Source organism: Crocuta crocuta, unplaced genomic scaffold (genome assembly GCF_008692635.1).
Source record: "Crocuta crocuta isolate KB4526 unplaced genomic scaffold, BGI_CrCroc_1.0 scaffold125, whole genome shotgun sequence".
NCBI classification, from domain to species: Eukaryota; Metazoa; Chordata; class Mammalia; order Carnivora; family Hyaenidae; genus Crocuta; species Crocuta crocuta.
Window position 1 is genome coordinate 8,764,127 of NW_027531143.1, and position 25,071 is coordinate 8,789,197.

Sequence of the window (25,071 nt, forward strand, 5' to 3'; positions counted from 1 at the left end):
TTCTTTCTTTCTCTCTCTCTCTCTCTCTTTCTTTCTTTCTTTCTTCTTTTTAAATTTTAGAGAGAGAGCAAATGTGGGAGAGGGGCGGTAGGAGAGAGAAAGAAAATCCCAAGCAGGCTTCATGCTCTGGATGGAGTCTGACTGGGACTCAATCCCAAGATCCTAGTATCATGACCTGAGCTGAAATCAGGAGTTGGACGCTCAACCGACTAAACTACCCAGGCACCCCATCAAATGAAAGTCCTCTTTTAACCACACTGATGTTAGTGGCAGACAGAAGTCTATAAAATAGCTATTTTAATTAAAAACAGCCTGTTGTCAAAGTTTTCTAGGCCTTAACCTGATGATCTGATGTTGTGACATATTGCCTTCAAAACAAACAGAAACCATGTTTAGACTGCTAACACTGTTCATCTTTTCAGATAGAACCTGGCTATATTATTTCTGAAATAACTAAATTGACTAGATATCATAGTTTCTTAATTACTTAATTTTTATTTATTTGTTTATTTTTACAAATAAGATAACTCATCATAGTAAAGGAAGAATATTAATTTGGGTTCAGGCTTAGGTACAGCACCAGGCTATATTTAAATAAACAACTAGGATTGATTTCATACTTAAAAAAAGAAAATTAGGTCAATAGATAACTGTATCCAGCAGAAATGTAGAAAGGTAAATTTTACAGGGTTCTTGAAAGTATGTGGCTAATGATTCTAATTTTTCAAGTGAAAAACCAAGGTGAGATAATGAAAAGTATCTGGATTATGATGGCATAAGGAAAGGAAAGAGAAGAAATGGCTAAATGAAGACAAAACTATGATTTTTAAATATCTGATCAAATAAATAAGATAAACATTTGCATAAAAATAAGAATCTGTATCGTTGCATCACCCTAGATGAGCACAGAGAAAATATTCACATGACTTTTTTATAAAATACTGAGGCTGTAAAACGAAAAGGAAAACGAATTTGGCAGAGCTTACATTGAGCTACTGCCAAGCCTTCAATGTTCCAAAGGTGGCTTAAGTCACTTGATGAACTCAAAACACAGTTGGGTTGTATAGTCCCTAAAATTGTGCTTCTTTATGGTTCTATGTATAAGCTTATATATGTACAAAAGTAGCATATATTATTTATCATATGAGTTAAGTAGACATAAAATATGCAAGAGAATAGACTCATTGACATTTCCTAGAGATCATAAACACAATTCCAAAACAACTATTAAAGCAGCGATTGGCTAATCTGGGACAATATCAAAACTAAGAAACCCAAAACATACATGGTCTAGCAAAAAGACACTTATAAGTAAGAAATAAAAAGTAAAGAGATATTCATTCTACTCACAGGAAGTCCCTGTTTTCCTGGTAGCCCAACTTTTCCAGAGTTTCCTGAAATGCCATTGGCTCCGTGGTATCCTTGCATGCCTTTTGGCCCAGGTAGGCCTGGAAGACCCTTGGCAATGAAAATTGCATGGATTATAGAGAGATGCTGTACAAATGTTTAAATGACAATTACCTTTGGTAGGGGGATGTTCCCATTTTTAATACCCTGCCCCAGGATAAATTTTCCTATTTCCTGAATTCCTTTGTGGATTCAACAGATCGGGTAACTGTCTTTAAAAGTTCCCTAAGCAGAAATGCCAAGCTAACTAAACTGTACTATGTAAGCTTTTCAGCTTGAGTGTAATTCTCTGATACTTTTCATTGTACTGGCCCATGCTTTATCCAGCTATGGTGAAAAGTCAGCTATATGTACCTGTCAGCATAGGAAACAGCTATCATTTACCATCTGCAAAACCCCAAGCCATATTATTTTCTCAAGAAACAAATTACAGTTCTTTTTGTCATCATTTTGAAACAGATGGTTATATGACTGAATAAAGGCCTGAACATTTTTTTTTCTAGTCTTGGGTAAGTGGATTTTACCTATATGAATCTCTTTTGAATGTGCTTATAATTTATGTTCATTTTCTCTTCTTTTTTGAACCAACACAGGGCACCCAAAGTAGGCATCTAGCCCTTGGCTGGGGAAGACCAGCAGGAACTAAGTCTTTGCTAATAAGCCAGTCAACACATATTTGCCTGCCTAGAGGAAGCTGATGGCTAAGGTAAAATTAATCATTGTTCAGTGATGAAATGATTTAAAACATTTTTTTCTAAGACTTTCTGTTCTATTTGCCAGGGAACTGAGAGGCTGAGTCCTTCAATTGCAATCCAGCTCAGGCTTTTTTTTCCATGCTTGAAAATCTCTGACCTTTGTCACCAATCATTTAGTCATATTCTCAGTTCCCTGTTTTCAGTGGTTCATGATCAGAGAGTAGCACGAACGAGTCCACAGAGAGAGCTCCATAACACCGGAAAACAGCATCCTTCAACTGCAGACTTATATTTATACAGCAAGCTTGGTTTTGAACTAATGGTCATATTTTGTTCCCTCTGTGTTCCAGCTTGAGCTTAAATTATTTTTTGAAGACAAGCTGATTTATCCAACACTTGTCATAATTGGCCCCAAACCTTTCTGCTTGCTGAAGTTGCCAATTCTATTTAGAAAAACAAGAAAGATGAAAAGGGCCTGTTACTTACAGGAATCCCAGGTTTCCCAGAAGGGCCAGGAGTTCCTTTTTTTCCCTTCGGACCCTAAAAATGTAAAGCATAGTTGTAATTAATTGTAATAAACTTAATTAAACTGAAGGTATAGAAAAGAACCCGGAGACCTGGATGCCACAGCAAGTACTGCCACTAACTAGCTATGTCATTGAGGTTGCCATTCAACTTCCCTGGGAGTCATTTTCTTTATCTGAAAAATGAGAGTTTGACCAGACAATCTATGCATTTCCATCTAGCTCCAAATTCTAGGGTCTAAGAATCTAAATACTGGCTCTAAAAGGGAACAAATATTATTTAATAAATGTCCACATTTTCAGACAGAGCCTTTGTCTTCTTCTTGAAAGTGGCACAGTGCTTTATTAATTCAGTAAACATCTATTGAGTATTATGTATCAGGCACTCTGTGCTCTGCTGGGAATGCAAGGTCAAAGTTACTGATCTCAAGGCACTCATGGTGCAGTAAGGGACATGAACCAAGAGCCTAAAAGGTGCTTATCTGGAAGCATAGACAAGAACATACTTGTGAATCAAAGAAAAGATATTTATTTCCCACGGAACTCTTTGTTTTTCCATGTGTGAGATGTTTTAAATCATAATTGATTCAGCAGTAACTGATCTGCCAGGATAGTTAGGAATTTTGCCTTTGCAAATCATGCCATTATTCTGATGATATCCTGAAATTATTTTAAAAAGAAAAATGTGGAAAAGAGTGACCTAGTTTGCAAATAAGAAAAAGAAGCATATTGTCATTACCAGATACATTTCTCAGAAGTCATCAAAAGTTGTCACAAACAGGATAATTCCACCAAAATGGGATGTTAAGTTATTCAAATTTGAAAGTAAATTGTGCCAAAGGTTCAACTTGACAACAACAAAGTAAATAATTTCATAACATATTACATCTTCTGAAAATGGACTCAATATTTTAAGAAGAAATAGTATATGTCGTAATAGAAAAAAAGGGCATTTTCTGTAAGAGATAAAAATCCAACGTAGGTAGAATTTGATAATAGGGAGATATATGGAACAAGGTTTTACCTCCAACTTGGAGAACTATTTGACTTGACTTAAAGTCACTAATGTAAAGTCTTTCTAAGGGTAAGGAAACCAGAAAACAAAATAGGTGATGTGAGTTAAGCTGAAGGAGATGGAATTTCTGGAACATACAGTTTTTAAACTAAAATATATCTTTTAGGACACAATAAGGAAGTAATATAAACCTACAAGATTTTAAATATTGAAAAAATTATGATTTCAGTTATCTCTAATTGCATGAATTAAATAGTATATGAACTGTGATGATATTAAAATATGTTGGCCAGAGCATTGCTTCCTTCATAGTTCTTTTTATGTAAAGCGATAGATCTGTTCTAGATTTTAGATTTTCAAAATAGACTTTTCCTTAGCTTATGGATTTTAACATAGTCTTCTGAAACTCATGGGGTAATAATTTTATAAGGATATAGTATTTTGAGAAGAATAAATTTTTAAAAACAAAACCTGATTTTTATTTAAAAAATTTTTTTTTCCCAATATTTATTTATTTTTGAGAGAGAAAGAGCATGAGAAGGGGAGAGGCAGAGAGAGAGGGAGGGAGAGAGAGAAACAGAAGCAGGCTCTGTGCTGTCAGGGCAAAGCAGGACAGCAGGCTGGAACTCACAAACTCGAGCTGAAGTTGGATGCTCAACTGACTGAGTCACCCAGGTACCCCCAAAAGCCCGAGTTTTAAATATTAAAACTCTATATTTGAGTATCAAAACCAAGGTGACAAAGGTTTCCAGTCACACAATTTATGGCAAAAAGAAATAGTATAAGAGAATTTTTTTTTTTTTTTACTTGAGGGGATATAAATATCTTCAAGTTGGAGAAAGGTAAGAAGAAAAGCAGAAGTGAAGCAAGATTGCTTGACACTGACAGGAATCTCTGAGAAGGGCCCTTTACACCTCACTCTGCCCTCAAGTCCTGAGGTGGGGGAAACAATAATACCCTCAGAAAAGCATGGGGATTTGGACACAGAGACAACGGGAGGGAGACTAAAGTCCTCATTTAGAAGTCCACATGAACTGCACTGAGTGTCTGCTGTAGAGTACAAATTTCTACATTGGAATGTCTAGCTGGTGGGCTTAAGAAAGTCTGAGTCCCCCAAGCACACAGTATGGAATGGGGATTAGCAGAATGTATTTCCATGCAGCCAAGAACAGAAGCATATAGCACTTAAGGGCCTGTATAAGGAGACTTTGTACCTTTTCTGTACACAGAAAATGGCTGTACATGCCAGCACGGATTAAAGGGCTTCTGCAGGAAGGGCCAAGGTGGGATGATGGCAAGTGAGGACCTAAATGGATGATGTGCATTTCAGTGTATACAGGTCTAAAGAGAGGACTGAGGACCAAACCCGCCTTCCATTCCTCTTCCCCACCACTGCCACCCAGAATGTAACTGTAGACTTGATAAGAGAATGAATAGGAAAACTCTAAATCAAATGCAGCATATTTACACGGATGGAGTTAAAGGCAGTCAATTGACTAGAACGTTCTACCAATTAGGTTCCTACCACCAGTCAGGAAGGGCACTCAGGATGGATGTTAAGTTCCATTATAAAGAATATAAAAAAGTTATTTATTTAGTATACCTGAGTTTATGGCTTAAGGGTCAGACCTACTATGTGTGTAAGTAATGGCTTTACTCCAAACACTTAAATAACAAGATAAAAACAAAGAGATTCACATAACATCACAGACTGATTACATTTTGGGATGACCATTATGTTGGGGATTATTTCAGAAAAGCTAAATGTTGTGTGCTGAAATCTACACGTATGTGCCTGTTATCATGAAAACTAGAATGTTATTCAGGCTTGGATGGGTATCAGGAAGCAGCTCTCAATAGAATAACACAAAAGAAAATGTATGACTACAAAACTTATTTTTGATGTATACTTTGCTACTTGTAATAGGACAATTGTGGTAAATCTGTTTATTGAAGACAAAAAAGCATTTAACAAATAACAAAACTATAGTCTCTGCTGTTTTGAAATGTTCAAATCAGGAAAGATTTCCTTATTACCTTTATTGTCATCATACTAAAAGGAAGCAGGCCAGCTAGAAAAACCAGTCTTACAGTGGAGATTTTCAATATATAAAGATCAATAAAGTGTAGAAAACTGATACCCTGAAAAAACTGTACATTTAAAAAAATCTCAAAAAGGAAATTTTGGCTTATAACTACATTGTGAATGAGCCAGGTATTACTAAACACTAATCATATGGAGATGTGGTCTCTTATTTCATTAAGAAATTATAGATATGGGTCAAAGACAAAGATAATATGTTGTCATATAAGGTGTTGGTGTGTGATTGAGTTGCTATCATAAGAAGGAAAAAAAAGTCAGTCTTCAGTTAATACCCAGAATTCCACTATAGTAAAGCAGGAAGTATTCTAATGCTACTTTCAAACTTAACTTACTCATGTTATTTTATTTCAATATTAAGTACCTCATAAGTCAGTAAATAGACTTTCCTGTCTATGATAGGAAAGGCAAATGCTTTTTATTTGTAGTCTTTAGAGTGAGCATAAAATTGTGCTTTCTCTTTTGTCTGGCTAGTTCTGAAAAACAGGATGGCCCATTTGAAATCAGATCCATTTAAAACAGCTTTCCATTCACCGGAATTATGTCAGTTCATAGAGAAGGTAGTCTAATTGTTTTGATAATGGACATTTTAAAAATGTGTTATCATAGTCCACACCCATTTGTTTTTATTTAAATGAAGTTGAAGGACAGTTACCTGAATACTTAGCTACTTCTAACTTTGTTAGAGAGGATGGCTTTACAATACAAACATAGATTTAGAGTTAGGCAATAATTATACTCTTTCTCTTCTTTTGTTTTTTCTTTAACTAAGATCTTTCAATTCACTAAAATCTGGAATTTTGTTTTGGAAGAAAAGTAAGATTTTGGCTGGAGTCTTAGTCTTTGAAAGCCATTATAGGACAGTTCACTACATTTAAATTACAAAAGTCTTTTTGAAAATGTAGTGGCTCTGCAATTGGCTTTGACTTGTTCTTTTTCTCTACCATCTCATGCATGAGAACCCAATGAATAAGTTAGATGGTTAAGTTCATATTTTACTTAATTTACAAAAGATTTCAAAATAATAGCAGGCTTTTGTATATATTGGGAATTAGGAAATAAAGTTTCTAGTGTTGGTTCTGTTAACTAATTCTGTGATCTTAGGTAACTCAATCTGTCTGAGACTTAAAATTTTTCATCTGAAAAATGAGAGGGTGGTCCAGATGATTTTAAAGGGCCATTTTGAAATCTAAAAAACAAATTTAAAGCTTTGCAAAAACAAGATGACAGCCATTGGAGAGGATCCACCTGGCCAATGAAGGTGTCCCTAGTGAATAATACATGGTCAGTGATTATTCTTGTAGCAATTATTACTATTTTAAATTCTTTTTTAAAATGTTTGTTTATTTGGAGAGAGAAAGAGAGAGCACAAGCAGGGGAAGAGCAGAGAGAGGGAGACACAGAATCTGAAGCAGACTCCAACACAGGGCTTGAACCCACCTATTGAGACATCATGACCTGAGCCAACATAAGGTCACTTAACTGATTGAGCTATACAGGTGCTCCATAAATTCTGAGGCTTTTTTTTTTTTTAAACATTTATTTCTTTTTGAGAGGAGAGCGAACGAGACAGAGAGAGAGAGAGACAGAGAGAGAGAGACAGTGTGAGAAGGGGAGGGGCATAGAGAGAGGGAGACACAGAATCTGAAGCAGGGTCCAGGCCCTGAGCCTTCAGCACAGAGCCAGATGCAAGGCTTGAACTCACGAACCTGGGATCTTGACCTGAGCTGAAGTCAGGTGCTTAACCGACTGAGCCACCCAGACACCACTAAGAGGTTTTTGATGTAACCTCAAACTGTGTGTCAGCATTGCCCAAAGCAGGAAAGAACTAATTCCCTTGAATTATACAGAATTTAAAAAAAAAATTTTTTTAATGTTTTATTTATTTCTAGGAGAGAGAGAAAGAGACAGCGTGAGCAGGGGAGGGTCAGAGAGAGAGGGAATCACAGACTCTGAAACAGGATCTTGGCTCTGAGCTGGCAGTCAGCACAGAGCCGACGCGGGGCTCGAACCCACGAACTGCGAGATAATGACCTAAGCGAAAGCCGGACGCTTAACCGACTAAGCCACCTACGCACCGCGAATTATACAGAATTAAAACCATGGTTTCTCAGAATCTTTTGGGTCTGATATCCAGGGAAGGTTGACCGCATAGGCTGGATATATAGTTGTTTAGGAAGAATATTTGATTTTCATTGGCATAATTTTAACAGATACTAATAAATACCAAAACATTTCTTCTTCCTGAGGTATGTCAAAAAAGAAAAAGACAATACTGAGAATATGAAAGTACTAATTCTAAGAGATGATAAATTTTGGGGTCAAACCTTGGGGGAGCATTTGCATCTTTAGGCACCTAATGCAAGTCACGAGAAGGCAGTAACAGTGTTCTAGGTTCCTCGCTGTTTCCACTACTGTTTCCAATTTGGGTATTAAAATTCTAAGTAAGGAGGTGCCTGGGTGGATCAGATGGTTAAATAATGTCCAACTCTTGGTTTCAGCTCAAGTCATAATCTCATGGTTTGTGAGTTCAAGCCCTGCATCTGACTCCATGCTGACAGCTCAGAGTCTGCTTGGGATTCTCTCTTCTCTCTCTGCCCCTCCCCTACTTGTGCTTGTGTTCACATGCATTCTCTCTTACTCACAATAAATAAATAAATAAATAAACAAACAAACTTAAAAACAAATTCTAAGTGAATGAGAGAGACATTTATCTTCTCTCTGTGTGTTTTGTCTTGTTAAGGCTTGCCTTAGATAGGATATTATTTTTTATTTATTATTTTTTATTTATTAAGGAACCTGCCAAGGAGTTATTAGGTAGACGTCAAGGTTATTCAAAAACAGCTTCAGGTGAGTAAACACCTATGTAATATCAGATTCAACAATTTTATTACTCCTGTAAGTAGGATGCACAAAGTATGGGTGAAGACTGCTGAACAAATTAGGAGAAAATACACTAAATTTTCTTAAGAATTCAATTTAAAATCTATAGTATGTGAAATCAAAATGCCATGAAAAGCAGGATAGCAGTAAACTGATGGTACAAATTACAAAGCGAGTTATAAGGGAACAACCTTCAGTAAGGTTGAGGCAACATCCATGAGTGCACAGGGAAAGAGATGGCTACATTCAACAAGCTAATACATTTTTAGTTTGTTTGATAACAGAGAACTGATTTGTCTTATGGAAAAAAAAATATTTTAGGGGCGCCTGGGTGGCTCAGTCGGTTAAGTGTCCGACTTCGGCTCAGGTCCTGATCTCATGGTTCGTGGGTTCGAGCCCCACATCAGGCTCTGTGCTGACAGCTAGCTCAGAGCCTGGAGCCTGTTTCAGATTATGTGTATTCCTCTCTCTCTGACCCTCTCCTGCTCACGCTGTTTCTCTCTCAGAAATAAACAAAACATTTAAAAAATTTAAAAAATATTTTATACCAATTGTGAGTACATTTCACATAGTCAAACTCTTTCTCCTTCTACCCTGCTACAACGACTAAATAGGTTTGACTGATAGGTTTTCACTTTGCAGTGCTGGTTTTAAGGCCTATTGGTATTTCTGCTTGAAATCCCAAGGAAAGACAAGTAGTTTGGGACAACCTTAGGCAATTTTTACCAGAAGGCTGCTGGTAAAGGGAAATGTGGATGGCAGTCAAACACATGAATTAATCAATAGTCTTAGCACAATTACTGACAAATACTCTGATTAGAGGCCTACAGCGATTCTTGCTCAGGAAGCAGGAATGATCATTTGAATTATGATAAACAGCAGCTCCCGTGTCCCTGCCCTCTCAAACCAACAATAAGTTTCAAAATGTCTTAAATAATTTCAACTTACTTCAGATCCTCTCTCTCCTTTTAGTCCTTGCTCACCCTGGTCACCTGGTTCACCCTTTAATAGGAAACCAAACAGAAACCACATATAAACAGAGACCAAATAAGATATATTAACATTAATTGTTTTCAATGCCAGAATCACAAAGAATGTTTGCAAAACATACAGGGGGCCCTTGTTGTCCCGTAGCGCCTCTTGGTCCTGGTAAACCCATGTGACCCTAGAAATACAAAAGGTTATATTTTCAGAGTAAATAGATACGTGCAACTTAGAGAATAGGGTAGTATCACTTCAAATGGTAGCAAAATGTTACAAAATTTAATTTAAATATCAAAAATTATGATTCTTTCTCAGAGATATTCCAGAACATAACAGCCACTGGATATTATGACAAATGAGGGCTGTAATGTTTTGTTTTGCTTTGCACATAGGTCAACATAGTAGGTTGAATGGTGATACACCTAAAGATCTCTATGCCCTAATCCCCACAGACTGTGAATATGATCTTTTTTAGAAAAAGGGTCTTTGCAGATATCATCAAGTTGATGATCTTAAAACGAGATTATTCTGAATGGCCTATGACAAGCACCCTTAGAGGAGATAGACACAAACAACGAAGGAGAGGGCCATGTGAAGATACGGGTAGAAATGGGAACTATGTGGCCCCAAGAAGCACTGTCAGCCACCAGAAGCTAGAAGAAAGGAAGACTTCTCTTCCAGAGCCTGCAGAGGGAGCAAGGTCTGTTAACACCACCATTTCAGGTTTCTGGTATCTGGGAGAGAATAAATTTCTGTTGTTTTAAACCACCCATTTTACAGTAATTCTGGTCAGGAAACAAATACAGTAAGTAACCAAAGGAATAAAAAGTTTGAGAATAGATTTCCTTTTTCAACCTGTTCCCACTGTAGAAGTGTAGTATGGTCTCCATTTTTACAAAGTTCGTACCACTTGGATAGATTTATTGACTTGAAAATTGGGAGTCACTAATGCCAAGACACACCAAGTGACTTTGATATTTAGCAGTCTGTCACCACCCTATTCCTCCTAAGAAGGAATGCTGACCTACCGCATTTCCCTTTTCAAGTGTGTAAATAGAAACTAGCAACAACCCAAGGGTATGTCAGATTATGAAGAATTCTGCATGCAGTCTTTTATCGCCTTCCTTACTGTCCTTTTCACTTCATATTTCTTTCTTTCTACTCTGTGTATTACAGAAAGAATGTCACAGGAAAGACAGTAGGCTCATCATCTCCTTTTTCTGGAATAGGAGAAGTAAGGATTGCCTATATAGGCTAATGATATTTATCTCACAGAAAGATCATTTGAAGTCCTCTTTGTTTGCATTCTTTCAGGCAAAAGTTTGTGGTTTGAAGATTCAACCTCTTGATTAAAAAAAAAAAAAAAAGGAATTCTGTTTAAGAGAGTGAACATTGCCAAGAGACAAAGACTGTTTGGAAAGCTTTCTATAGAACATAGCCATAACTAAAGAGAATATCATTACCACACATGGCCTTACCAGAAAACATGAGGAGTGTCAATAATAACAGAATCAGATCAGTCAAGAGGAAGTGTGGCATAAATAAATAGGACTATTGTAAGTCATTTATAAAGCAGAATTCAGGAGAGAAGTGACTGGTGAAAGGATGGAGTTACAGAATGTAGTGAGGGTGAACAGGTGAGCAAACTATAAAACTCAAGGCCATGATGGCCAATTGTGACATTGCTACCATTTTGTCTGTAGTTTTATAAAGACCTTTTTAGAATGACCACCGAATAGCCAACTGCTTCTCTTGGTTTTGTGAAGTCTGGATACAAATCTCACTAAAGACAAACTTGTTTTTTAGCAGGTTCACTATAATTCCTCTGGTTCTTTCTATTCCAATAAAAATTGAGAAAGACCATTTCTGCACTGGTAAAAATTAAATATGTTGTAGTAAATATTATTATAAAGTTATGTAGACAAGGTTATGGGAAGTGACTTTGCCTGATGATATTAGTAGTGAGATGGGCTAAATGGTTAAAGGTAGTTAGATGGCCAAGGATTTTATAAGGGAAGTGATGATAAGCTGAAGTTTGAAGGATGAGTGTTTCAGGCAGTAAAGTAAAAAGAAGACATTCTGGCAGAGTGGATAGCATGGGGAAATAAATGGAGATTCATCTGACAGAACATGTTAAGTGGAGAATGGATAGCCCTCTCAAGAGGGCTATGACTGGGGATAGGGAATCTAGTTAGGAAGCTATTACAATAATTCAGACACAAATGATGAAATCTAAACTAAAGTAGGGCAAAATGGCCAGATTCCAGAGCTATCTAAGGTCAACAAAAGTGGCCAATTGAATTTGAGAGATGAGAAGAGAGAGAAAGGAGAGAGGAGGGAAAGAACAAGAGAGATAAAGAGACAGAAAGAAACAGAAGGAGAGAAATAGAGAGAGCAACAGACACATGAAGAGAGCAATAGAGAGAGACAGAGAGAGATACAGAGACAGACAGAAAGAGAGAGAGAAGGACTATTCATTTATTGGCTTGAACACCTTAATGTCTGATAGTAGCATTTACTGAATTTAAGACACAGAAAGAAATGATCAAATTTGGGGGTGATGATGAAACTGGTATAGGACATACTGATTGAAGGTGTCTATGATGATATCCAACAGCAATTTGGAAATGTATGTCTGATGCTAAGCAGTGATGGCCAACTGAGGATTTATTGTTGTTTTATTGTGTGCAAAGACTCTATGGACTTTGCCAAACCAAAGTGAAATGATCTAATCTTGGGAATCTGTATATTTCTGCTCATAGTTTTAAAAAGCAGATCTTGACAGTATAACATTCTTATTCCCACTATGTTCTCTATCTTTCTCAAGATCTGTTATATATAATGATGCCTAATGAGTATTTATTGATGACAATGAATAAGACACATGACTTTTGTAATTCTCAGATTCTTCAAGAGGAAAAAAGAACAAATGATAGTGAAAAACATTTTTAAAAATTTCTAATTGTTCATAGCAAAATGGAAGCAAAATCTGCATTATCCATTCAATTTTTTTATACCAACGGATAATTGTGAATTCACTACAATTGTAAGAATATTTGTAAATATAAAAATGTTTTTAAAAAGGTGGGTGATTATTCAGTCACAGAAAGGAATGAAGTACTAAAACATTCTACAACATCAATTATAATATAATACATTATATTAAGTGAAATGAAGCCAGACGCAAGAAGCTATATATTGTGCAATTCCATTTATATGAACTATCCAGAAAAGATAAATCAATACAGTCAGAAAGCAAAGTAATGGTTGTCAAAAGCTGGGAGAAATACAGACTGACTGTTTAATGGCTATGAGGCTTCCTCTTTGGGGTAATGTAAATGTTCTGGAACTATGCAGCATGTGATGGTTGTACAATATTGGGAATGTACTAAATATCTCTTAATTGTACACTTTAAAGTGGTAAATTTTATATTTTGTGTATGTTAGTACAATTAAAAGAAGGGTTGACAATAACGCTAATCATTAGTTTACTACAGTGCAATGATAGCATATACACTTTAAAATGATTGAAAATCTCACCTGAGGCTACATCAGAATACTTTAATTCTAAATAAAGCATAGTTCCCCTGTATGAATCAAACTTGTGCTTGGGAAAAACTGGCAGGGGATAAGTGTGGATATTTCATGACTTTCAGATGCCTCAGCAATAAAATTATTGTGGTTGCCTGGCTCAAGATGACTTGTTTAGAATAAAACTATCAACAAATGATAAAATGACATCTAAAAGGACATAGGATAGAATAAGACAGAAAGGATGATATGGATCAAACTAATTCATGAAATATCGACAATGAAAACTTCATCAGGAGTAGGTGTGGAATGAGGGAGGAGGAATAGATTCCACAGTGAGCCTAGGAAGAAGTTCTCTGATGAAGGATTTCTGAATAAGGTGTGACTATTCAGAATAAGACAGGCAGGGTGTTTCTTCTGTTTGCCAGATGAAGAGATTCTTTTCTTCCTCCAAAAGAATATTTACCTTTTTATTTGTCAGTAGATTTGCTAGTTTACCAACCAAATATTTTGTAGTTGGTAGAGGCCAAATGAAGCTATTGCAAGAACAAGATTTTCCTGAGAATGTGTGAATTTATGCACAGAAAAGGCTAAGGAAGTGGTTTTCCAAGATGGTGGAGGAGCATAGAAGTTCTCAGCTTGTCTCTTCCCTGAAATGCAGCTAGGTCAGCACCAAACCATTTGGCACACCTAGGAAATTGATCTGAGGATTAACACAACAATCTGTACAACTTGAGCACAGAACTCGGCAGGTACACAGTGCGTGCAGAGTGGGGAACTGGGGGAGAAGAAGCTACAGGGGATAGGAAGCTGTTTTTGTGGAGAGAGGACAGAGGACAAAGAAAGGAACAGTGGGGGAGTGCAGCACATCGGATCATTCTCTGGAAATCCTGCAAAAGCAGCTGGAGAGAAAGAGTGGAAACACTGACAAGGGACTGAACAAGAAATCTGTTCCTCAAAACCACTGATGGGGAGAAAGGAGAGGGTTATGACACCATTAGGATTCTATGAACAGTGGTGCACAGAGTTGGAAATTCCAGAGCTCAATATCTGGTAGTGCTCTGGTATTGAGTAAATCCCCAGGGTCAGGCAGTGAGGTTGGGGGGTGGGGGGTGTCTGTGGGCCACAAGGGGAGAAGTGGTTCCCCTGCTTGGAGTGCATTTGGTAGAGGCCATACGGCCTCCCCACAGGCAAATGTCCCAGTGGACTCTGGAGAGCAGCCACGTTTGCTGGTGTTGGGACAAAGGTGCCAGAGTGTGGTGAAACCTGGCTCAGCTGTGTGTTGTGATTTGCCGTAATCTCTGAACCTCTGCAGCTGCGTGACCTCATGAATGTATTCTGGGGCAAGCTGGCCATTGCTCAGTGAGACTCTGCCCCAGGAGCTGATTCTCTGAAACAATTAACAAAACTGATGAAGCCCTAGCCAGTTTGATCAAAAAGAAAAAGGAAAGGACCCAAATAAATAAAACCACAAATGAAAGGGGAGAGATCACAACCAACACTGCAGAAATACAAACAATAATAAGAGAATATTATGAGCAATTATATGCCAATAAATTGGGCAATTTGGAAGACATAGATAAATTCCTAGAAACATATAAACTACCAAAACTGAAACAGGAAAAAAATAGAAAACTTGAACAGACTTATAACCAGTAAAGAAATCAAATTAGTAATCAAATATCTCCCAAAAAACAAGAGTCCAGGGCTGAATGGCTTTCCAGAGGAATTCTACCAAATATTTAAAGAAGAGTTAATACCTATTCTTTTGAAGATGTTCCAAAAAAATAGAAATGGAAGGAAAACTTCCAAACTCATTCTATGAGGCCAGTATTACCTAGATTCCAAAGTGAAGGACCCTAATAAAAAGGGGAACTACAGACCAATTTCCCTCATGAACACTGGATGCAAAAATTCTCAATAAAGATATTAGCCAACTGGATCCAACAATACATTAATAGAATTATTCACCACAATCAATTGGGATTTATTCCTGGGATGCAGGGATGGTTCAATATCCACAAATCAATCAATGTGATACATCACATTAATAAAAGAAAGAATAAGAACCACATGATCCTCTCAATAGATTTAGAGAAATCATTTGACAACATACAGCATCCTTTCTTGATAAAAGCTCTCAAGAAAGTNCTTGAACAGACTTATAACCAGTAAAGAAATCAAATTAGTAATCAAATATCTCCCAAAAAACAAGAGTCCAGGGCTGAATGGCTTTCCAGAGGAATTCTACCAAATATTTAAAGAAGAGTTAATACCTATTCTTTTGAAGATGTTCCAAAAAAATAGAAATGGAAGGAAAACTTCCAAACTCATTCTATGAGGCCAGTATTACCTAGATTCCAAAGTGAAGGACCCTAATAAAAAGGGGAACTACAGACCAATTTCCCTCATGAACACTGGATGCAAAAATTCTCAATAAAGATATTAGCCAACTGGATCCAACAATACATTAATAGAATTATTCACCACAATCAATTGGGATTTATTCCTGGGATGCAGGGATGGTTCAATATCCACAAATCAATCAATGTGATACATCACATTAATAAAAGAAAGAATAAGAACCACATGATCCTCTCAATAGATTTAGAGAAATCATTTGACAACATACAGCATCCTTTCTTGATAAAAGCTCTCAAGAAAGTGGAGATAGAAGGATCATACTTCAAGATCATAAAAGTCATATATGAAAGACCCACCATTAACATCATCCTCAATGGGGAAAAACTGAGAGATTTCCCCCTAAGGTCAGGAACACAACAAGGAAGTCCATTCTCACCACTGTTTTCTGACACAGTGTTAGAAGTCCTAGCCTTAGCAATCAGACAACACAAATAAATAAAAGGCATCCAAATTGGCAAGGAGGAAATAAAATTGTCATTTTTCATAGATGACATGATACTGATTGTGGAAAACCTAAAAGAATCCACCCCAAAACTTCTAGAACTGATCCATGAATTCAGCAAAGTTGCAGGATATAAAATTAATGTACAGAAATTGGCTGCATCTCTGTACATCAATAATAAAGGAGCAGAAAGTCAAGGAATTGATCTCATTTACAATTGCACCCAAACCATAAAATTTGTAGGAATAAACCTAACCACAGATTGAAAAGTCTATACATTGAAAACTATAGAAAGCTTATGAAAGAAACTGAAGATACAAAGAAATGGAAAAATAGCCCATGCTCATGGATTGGAAGAACAAATATTGTTAAAATGTCAATATTACCCAAGGCAATCTACAATATTCAGTGCAATCCCTATCAAAATAACACCAGCATTCTTCGCAGAGCTAGAATAAACAGTCCTAAACTTTGTATGGAACTATAAAAGACCCAAAATAGCCAAAGCAATCCTAAAAAAGAAAACCAACACTGGAGGCATCACAATTCCGGACTTCAAGCTGTATTACAAAACTGTAATCATCAAGACAGTATGGTACTGGCACAAAGACAGACACATAGATCAATGGAACAGAATAGAGAGCCCAGAAATGGACCCACAAACATATGGCAAATCTATGACAAAGCAGGAAAGACTATCTGATGGAAAAAGGACAGTGTCTTGAGCAAATGGAATTGGGAAAACTGGACAATGGCATGTAGAAGAATAATCCTGGACAACTTTCTTACACCATACACAAAAATAAACTCAAAATGAGTGAAAGACCTAAACGTAAAACAGTAAGCCATCAAAATCCTAGAGGAGAAAGCAGGCAACAACCTCTTTGACCTCAGCCCCAGCAACTTCTTACTTAACACATCTCCAGAGGCAAGGGAAACAAAAGCAGCAATAGACTATAGGGACGTCATCAAGATAAAAAGTTTCTGCACTGCAAAGGAAACCACCAACAAAACTAAAAGGCAACCAATGGAATGGGAAAAGATATTTGCAAATGATATATCAGATAAAGGGTTAGTATCCAAACTTTATAAAGAACTTACCAAACTCAACACTTAAAAAACAAATAATCCAGGGAAGAAATGGGAAGAGTAAATGAATAGACACTTTTCCAAAGAAGACATCCAGATGGCCAACAGACATACGAAAAGATGCTCACCATCACTCATCATCAGGGAAATACAAATCAAAACCACCTTACACCAGGCAGAGTGGCTGAAATTAACAACTCAGAAAACAACAGATGCTGGCGAGGATGTGGAGAAATGGGAACCCTCTTGCACTGTTGGTGGGAATACAAACTGGTGCAGCTGCTCTGGAAAACAGTTCAGAGGTTCCTCAAAAAGTTAAAAATAGTACTACCCTGCGACCCAGCAATCGAACTACTAGGAATTTATCCAAAGGACACAGGAGGGCTGTTTTGAAGGGGCACACGCATACCAGTGTTTATAGCAGCACTATCAACATTATCAACAATAGCCAAAGTATGGAAAGAGTCTAAATATCCATCGGCTGATGAATGGATAAAGAAAATGTGGTATATTTAAACGATGGAATATTACTCAGCAATCAAAAAGAATGAAATCTTGCCATTTGCAACAATGTGGACAGAACTAGAACGTATTATGCTAAGTGAAATTAGCCAGTCAGAGAAAGATTGGGCAAGGGGCATTAAGGAGGACACCTGCTGGGATGAGCACTGGGTGTTATATGTAGGTAATGAATCACTGGATTCTACTCCTGAAATCATTATTGCACTATATGTTAACTAACTTGGGTGTAAATTTAAAAAAAAATTAATAAATGAAAAAAATGAAAAAAAGCCTATTGGAATGAGATAAAAAAAAGAGTCATGCTGTTTTTCAAGAAAAAAAAAAGCTAAGGAAGTTTAAGATGCTTTTCAAATTATTCTGGAGGCAGTGGGTTGTCCTCTCAACCCAAAAAGAACTTAATTTCAAGTAAATTCACTGGATTCCTTGGATTAAGAAACACTTACAGATACAAATGACTTCTAGAAATAATAAATGTTATAGGACTGTGAAATACAGAAAGATTGCTGTTAGGGTGAGCTTGGAAAAAGGGAGTCTGAACTAAATTATAAAGGAAAGATAGGATTTATGTAAATAAAGATTAGATAATACTGTGAGTAGGCAGAGAATGTTGTGAGAAAAGGAATGACAGCAACTGTTGGGAGAGAGTTAGCAGATGACTATTTTGTTTAACAAATGACACTATAAACAGGGAGGGAAGAGAGATAAGACTGGAATACAGAACTTCCTAAACATAAATATGCTAATAAAAATGACACAGAATATTCTACACGTAATCTAATATAATTTTGGCTGATAAAGTTGGTCTCATAAAATCCTTCTAAGAATGGAAGAGGACAAAACTGACAGAAGGCTTGAGAACATAATGACATTCATACACCTATTTGGCAACTCTATTGAACTCCTACTATACATCAGGAACATTATATTCTAGAAATTGGGGATGTAATGATGAAAAGCCAGATAAGAGTCTTATTTTCATGGATCTTACTTTTTGGTAGGAAAGACAAGACAATAAACAACAACAAAAAACCCCAAATATATATAAAAGAGTGATAAGATAATATAGATGGCATTAAATGTCATGAAGGAAATCTAATAAGATCGAAAGTGATGGATAGAAAGAGAACGTCTCCCAAAGTAACATTTCGGCTGAGATCTGATGATGAGAAAAAAAGCAACAATGGGAGGAGGTGAAGATGAGTCCAGAAAAAAGAAACAGAAAGTACAAAGAGCTAGGCTTCTTCTCAGATCAAAACTGTAAGATATTACTAATAACTCAATGATATTTATTTTCATTTGAAACTGAGCGAAACCACAGAGAACACTGATTCAATTTAGAAGCAAGGGGTGAAACTTGCTGTAATTACCTTATAGCCCTCTGCTCCAGGCTCTCCTCTCTCTCCTTGTTCCCCCACAAGACCCTACAGAAACCACATGCAAAAACAATCAGTTTCACAGCTGGATCTAAGTATTTGTGAATGCAGATAATACAGTTAGTGTGGAATATTTTTTTTCCAAAATTGTGAAACCAAATGTATAATTATTTGTTTAGTTCCACTAAACAATTTCAAAAGATTGAATGTCAATAACACTAAGAACATCATAAACATTGAATTATTTAAAGAGAATCTCATAATGATCCTGCTAGGAAAAATACTGAAGAAATGAAGTCCACTTAAACAAGATGAATTTTCAGATGGATAAAGTATGTGACATGTGATGTCAAATTAACTTGCATTTTTACTTAATGATAAAATGATAGAAAAAGATTTAATCCGGATCCTTCAGCCATGTACTTAATTCCATTAATTAGAAGATTATATTTAATAATCTTTTTATGTATTTATTTTTATATTTTGAAGTACAGTCAGCATACAATGTTGTAATAGTTTCAGGCATACAACATACTGGTTCAACATTTATACACATTATGACATGATCACAGAATAAGTCTGGTCACCATCTGTCACTATATGTAGTTATTATGATACTATTGACTATATTCACTATGCTGTACTTTACATCCCATGACTTACATATTTTATAACTGAAAGTCTATAACTCTTAATCCCCTTTACCTATTTCACCCACCCCCTTACACCCTCTCCTCTGGCAATCACCAGTTTGTTCTGTGTATTTGATGAGTCTGTTTCTGCTTTGTTGTTTTGTTTTTAGGACTCCATATAGAAGTAAAATCACACACAATTTATCTTTCTCTCTTTAACTTATTTCATATAATATAATGCCCTCTACATTCATTTGTGTTGTCACAAATGATAAGATTTCACTCTTTTTTATGGCTGAATAATATTGCATTTTGTGTATGTGTATGTATATACATACATATACATCTTTTTTATCCATTTGTCTATCAGTGAACACTTAGGTTGTTTCCATATCATGGCTACTGTAAATAATGCTGCAATGAACATATAGGTATGTGTATCTTTTCATATCATGTTTTTCGTTTTTTCTTTTCAGATAAATACCCAGATGTCAAATAGCTGGATCATGTGGTATTTCTATTTTTAATTTTTTGAGTAATCTTCATACTGGTTTACATAGTGGCTGCACCAATATACATTCCATCAACAGTGCATGATGGTTCCTTTCACCAATATTTGTTATTTCTTATTCTTTTTTGATACCATTCATTCTGACAGGTATGAGGTGAAATCTCACTGCCATTTTGATTTGCATTTCCCTGATTAGTGATATTAAGCATATTTTCATATGTGTATTGGTCTTCTATATGTATTCTTTGGAAAAATGCCTATTCAGGTCCCCTGCCCATTTTAAAAATCAGATTGTTTTATTGGTGTTGAGTTGTAGGAGTTCTTTATATATTTTGGATATTAATCCCTTACTGGATATAACATTTGCAAATATCTTCTCCCATATAAAAGATTGCTTTTTTGTTTTGTTGATGATTTCCTTTACTGTAAAAAACTTTTTAGTTTGATGTCCCAATTGTTTATTTTTGCTTTTATTGCCTTTGACTGAGGAGACACATACCAAAAAATATTGCTAAGACTGATGTGCAAGAGTTTATACCTGTTTTCTTTTGGGAGTTCTAATATTTCAGGTCTTACATTTAAGTCTTTAATTCACTTTGAGCTTATTCTTGCATGTAATGGAAAAAAGTGGTTCAGTTTCATTCTTTCACATGTAGCTATCCAGTTTTCCCAACATCATTTATTGAAAAGATTATCTTTTCTCCATTGTATATTAATCGATCATAATAATTAAAAACACACATATTAATTGTGTGTTTATTTCTGGGCTCTCTATTCTGTTCCATCGACCTATGTATATATTTTTGTTCCAGTACCAAACTGTTTTGATAATCATAGCTTTGTAGTGCAGTTTGAAATCAAGCAGCGTAATGCCTGCAGCTTTGTTCTTCTTTCTCAAGAGTGACTTGGCTATTCACGGTCTTTTGTTGTTCTATACAAATTTCAGATCATTTGTTCTAGTACTGAGAAAAACACTATTGGCATTTTGATAGGAACTGTACTGAATATAGAGACTGCTTTGGAGAGTATAGGCACCTTAACAATATTATTCTTCCAATTCACAAACACAGTGTATCTTTCTATTTATTTTTGTCATCTTCAGTTCTTTCATTAATGTCTTACAGTTTTCAGAATACAGGTCTTCTGCTTCCTTGGTTAAATTTATTCCTAGATATTTTATTATTTTTGATTCAATTTTAAATAGGATTGTTTCTTAATTTCTCTTTCTGATTGTTTTTATTGTATAGAAATGCAGATTTCTGCATATTAATTTTGTATCCTGAGACTTTACTCAATTAATTTAGTAGTTGTAATAGTTTTTTTGGTAAAGTCTTTCTTTTCTATTTATATTATAATGTCATCTACAAATGTTGACGTTTTACTTCTATCTTACCATTATGGATATCTTTCCTTTCTTTTTCTTCTCTGATTGCTATGGATGACATTTCCAGTACTATGTTGAATAAAAGTGGTGAGAGTGGGCATCTTTCTGTTGTTCCTGATCTTGGAGGAAAAGCTTTCAGTTTCCCACCATTGAGTATGTTAGTTATGGGTTTGTCATATATGTTTGTTCTTATGTTGAGGTATTTATTGAGAGTTTTTACCATAAGTGCACATTGAATTTTGTCAAATGCTTTTTCCACATTATTGAGAAGATCATGATTTTTATCCTTCATTTTGTTAATGTGGTGTATCAAGTTAATTGATTTGCAAATACTGAACCATCCTTGCATCCCTGGAATAAATCTCACTTTATTGTGGAATATGATTCTTTTAGTGTATTGCTGAATTTTGTTTGCTAATATTTTGTTGAGAAATTTTGCATCTATGTTTTTTCAGGGATATTGGCCTGTAATTTTCTTTTTTTGTACTGTCTTTTCTAATTTTGGTATCAGGATAATGCTAGCCTCATAGAATGAACTTGAAAGCATTCCTTCCTCTAAATTTTCTTGAATAAATTTGAGAAGGATAAGTGTTAACACTTCTTTAATGTTTGGTAGAATTCATCTGTGAAGCCAACTGGTCCCTGAGTTTGTTTTATTGGGAGGTTTCTTTGTTTTTGTTTTTGTTTCTTAAATTACTGATTCATTTTCAATACCAGTAATCAGTCTGTTCAGATTTCTATTTCTTCCTGATTCAGATTTGGAAGATTATAAACATTTAGGAATTTATTTGTTTTTTTCTAGGTGGTCCAATTTATTGGCAACTTGCCTGTTTGTAGATTTGGGGATGCTGTGTTTTTATTTTCATTTGTCTTCAAGTGTTTTTTTTAATTTCCTCTTTAGTTTCTTAATTGATCCCCTGTTTGGTTAGTAGCTGTTGCTTAGCTTCCATGTGTTCGTGTTTTTCCCCATATTTTTCTTTGTATTTATTTCTAGTTTCATGTCATTGTGATCACAAAAGATGCTTGGTATGATTTCAATATTCTTAAATTTATTAAACATGTTTGTGGTCTAATATGTGATTTATCCTAGATAAATCCTAGATAATGTTCTGTGTGCACTTGAGAAGAATACATATTCTTTTTTTTTGAATGGAATGTTCTGTAAATACCGATTAGGTCCCTCTGGTCTAATATGTTGTTTAAGGCTACTATTTCTTTATCGACTTTCTGTCTAGATAATCCATCTATAGATGTAAGCGGAGTGTTATAGTGTCCTATTATTATTGTATTACCATCAATTTCTTCCTTATGGCTGTTAATATCTGCTTTATAAATTTAGGTGTTTTAAGTTGGGTTCATAGATACTTATAATTGTTATATCCTCCTGTTGAATTGATCCCTTTATCATCATGTAATGCCCATCCTTTTGTCTTGTTACAGTGTTTATTTTAAAGTCTATTTTATCTGATATGAGTATGACACTCCCATTTTTTTTTCATTTCCACTTTAATGGAATATTTTTTTCCATCCTTTCACTTTCAGTCTGTGTGTGTCTTTAGGTCTGAAGTGAATCTCTTGTAGGCAGCATACAGATGGATCTTATTATTTTTTAAAAATATTTTTAACATTTTATTTTTGAGAGAGGGAGAAAGTGGGGGGGAGGCAGAGAGAGACACACATACAGAATCTGAAGCAGGCTTCAGGCTTTGAGCTGTCAGCACAGAGCCCAACGTAGGGCTCAAACTCATGATCAGTGAGATCATGACCTGAGCTGAAGTCGGACTCTTAACTGACTGAGCCACCAGGCACCCCTAGATGAGTCTTATTTTCCTTATCCATTCAGTCACCCTATGCATTTTGATTGGAGCATCTAATCCATTTATATTTAAAGTAACAATTGGTAGGTATGTACTTAGTGCCATTTTGTTAACGGTTTTCTGGTTGTATATATAGTTCTTCTTTGTTCTGCTCTTGCTCTCTTCCTTTGTGATTTGATGATTTTCTTTTGTGTCACATTTGGATTCCTTTCACTTCATTTTTTTGTGAATCTATTATAGGTTTTGATTTGAGGTTTCTATGAGTTTCATATATAACACCCTGTGTACATAGCAGTCTATTTTAAGTTGATAGTCACTTAAGTTCAAACACATTCTAAAAGCCCTACATTTTTATCCCCCCCCCATTTATGTATTTGGTGCCATAATTTTCATCTTTTTATTTTGTGTACCCCTTAGCTAATTATTGTAGATACAGTTGCTTTTACTATTTTTGTTCTTTAACCTTCATACCAGCTTTATAAGTAGTTGATTCATTCTCTTTACTATATGTTTGCTTTTACCAATGAGCCTTTTTCTTTCACAATATTTTTTATACCTCTATTTATGGTGTTTTCTTTTCCACTTTAAGAAGTCTCTTTAACCTTTCTTGTAAGTCCAGTTTAGTGGTGATAAATTCTTTTAACTTTCATTTGTCTGGGAAACTATCTCCTTAATTCTGAATGACAATCTTTCCAGGAAGTGTATTTTTGGTTGTAGGCTTTTTCTTTCAGCACTTTGAGTATGTCAAGACACTACTTTCTGGCCTACAAAATTTCTGAAAAATCAGCTGATGATCTTATGGATGTTACCTTGTAAGTTACCGGTTGCTTTACTCTTGCTGTTTTTAAGATTCTCTCTTTACCTTTAATTTCTGACAACTTAATTTCTTTTGGTGTGGACCTCTTGGGTTCATCTTATTTGGAGCTCTCTGTGCATCCAGCAGCTGGATGTTTGTTTCTTTCCTCAGGTTAGGGAAGTTTTCATTTATTATTTCTTCTTTTTGTCTTGTTACACTCTTGGCTTTAAAGTCTATTTTATAAGACTTCTGTTGATATTTATTGCCCACTAGGTTCCTTAAACTATCCTTTTTTTCTTAACTTTTTTTCTTTTTACTATTCAGTTTGGATGACTTCCACCACCTTGTCTTCTAGATTGCTGACCTATCTGTATCCTTTCATCTGTCATTGTTCCCTCTCGTGTATATTTTTTCATCTCAATTATTGAATTCTTAAGTTATGATTAGTTCTTTATATTTTCTATCTCTTTGTTGAAGTTCTCATTGTTCAGCTACTCTTCTTATGAGTTCCATGAACATCTTTATGACCATTATTTGAATTCTTTATCAGGCAAATTGCTTATCTCTGTTTCCTTTTGTTCCTTTCTGAGGTATTGTCTTGTTTTACTTGAAACATCGTCCTGTTTCCTTGTTAGGCCTGACTCACTGTGTGTTTCCATGTATTAGGTAGATCAGCTATGCCTCACAGTTTTGATGGAGTAGGCTCATGTAGAATATGTCTTTTGGGCCTGAGAAGCACACTTCCCCCTGGTCACCAGAACCAGGTGCTCCAGGAGTGCCCTGCTGGCATGCTTGTGAGTGGGGCTGGCTCCTGGCCCATTGGCTTCAATGACTGGTCACAACTGCCATGGACACACTGGTGAGCAGGGCTGACCCCTGACATGGCTGGCTGAGAGGCCTGGCTGTGGCTGCTGTGCTGGTGAGTGGGACAGCCCCTGATA

General features: G+C 35.8%; 1 protein-coding gene across 1 annotated transcript in view; it reads right to left on the reverse strand.

Annotated features, from left to right (window-relative positions):
* Positions 1–25,071, reverse strand: part of COL24A1 (collagen type XXIV alpha 1 chain) — a 374,970-nt gene that overhangs the window by 66,462 nt on the left and 283,437 nt on the right. The window contains exons 43-47 of the mRNA XM_077771041.1: positions 18,985–19,038; positions 9,737–9,790; positions 9,574–9,627; positions 2,589–2,642; positions 1,351–1,458 (exon numbers count right to left, since the gene is read on the reverse strand). Of these exons, the coding sequence (XP_077627167.1) occupies positions 1,351–1,458; positions 2,589–2,642; positions 9,574–9,627; positions 9,737–9,790; positions 18,985–19,038 (324 nt within the window). The remainder of the gene's footprint in view (positions 1–1,350; positions 1,459–2,588; positions 2,643–9,573; positions 9,628–9,736; positions 9,791–18,984; positions 19,039–25,071) is intronic.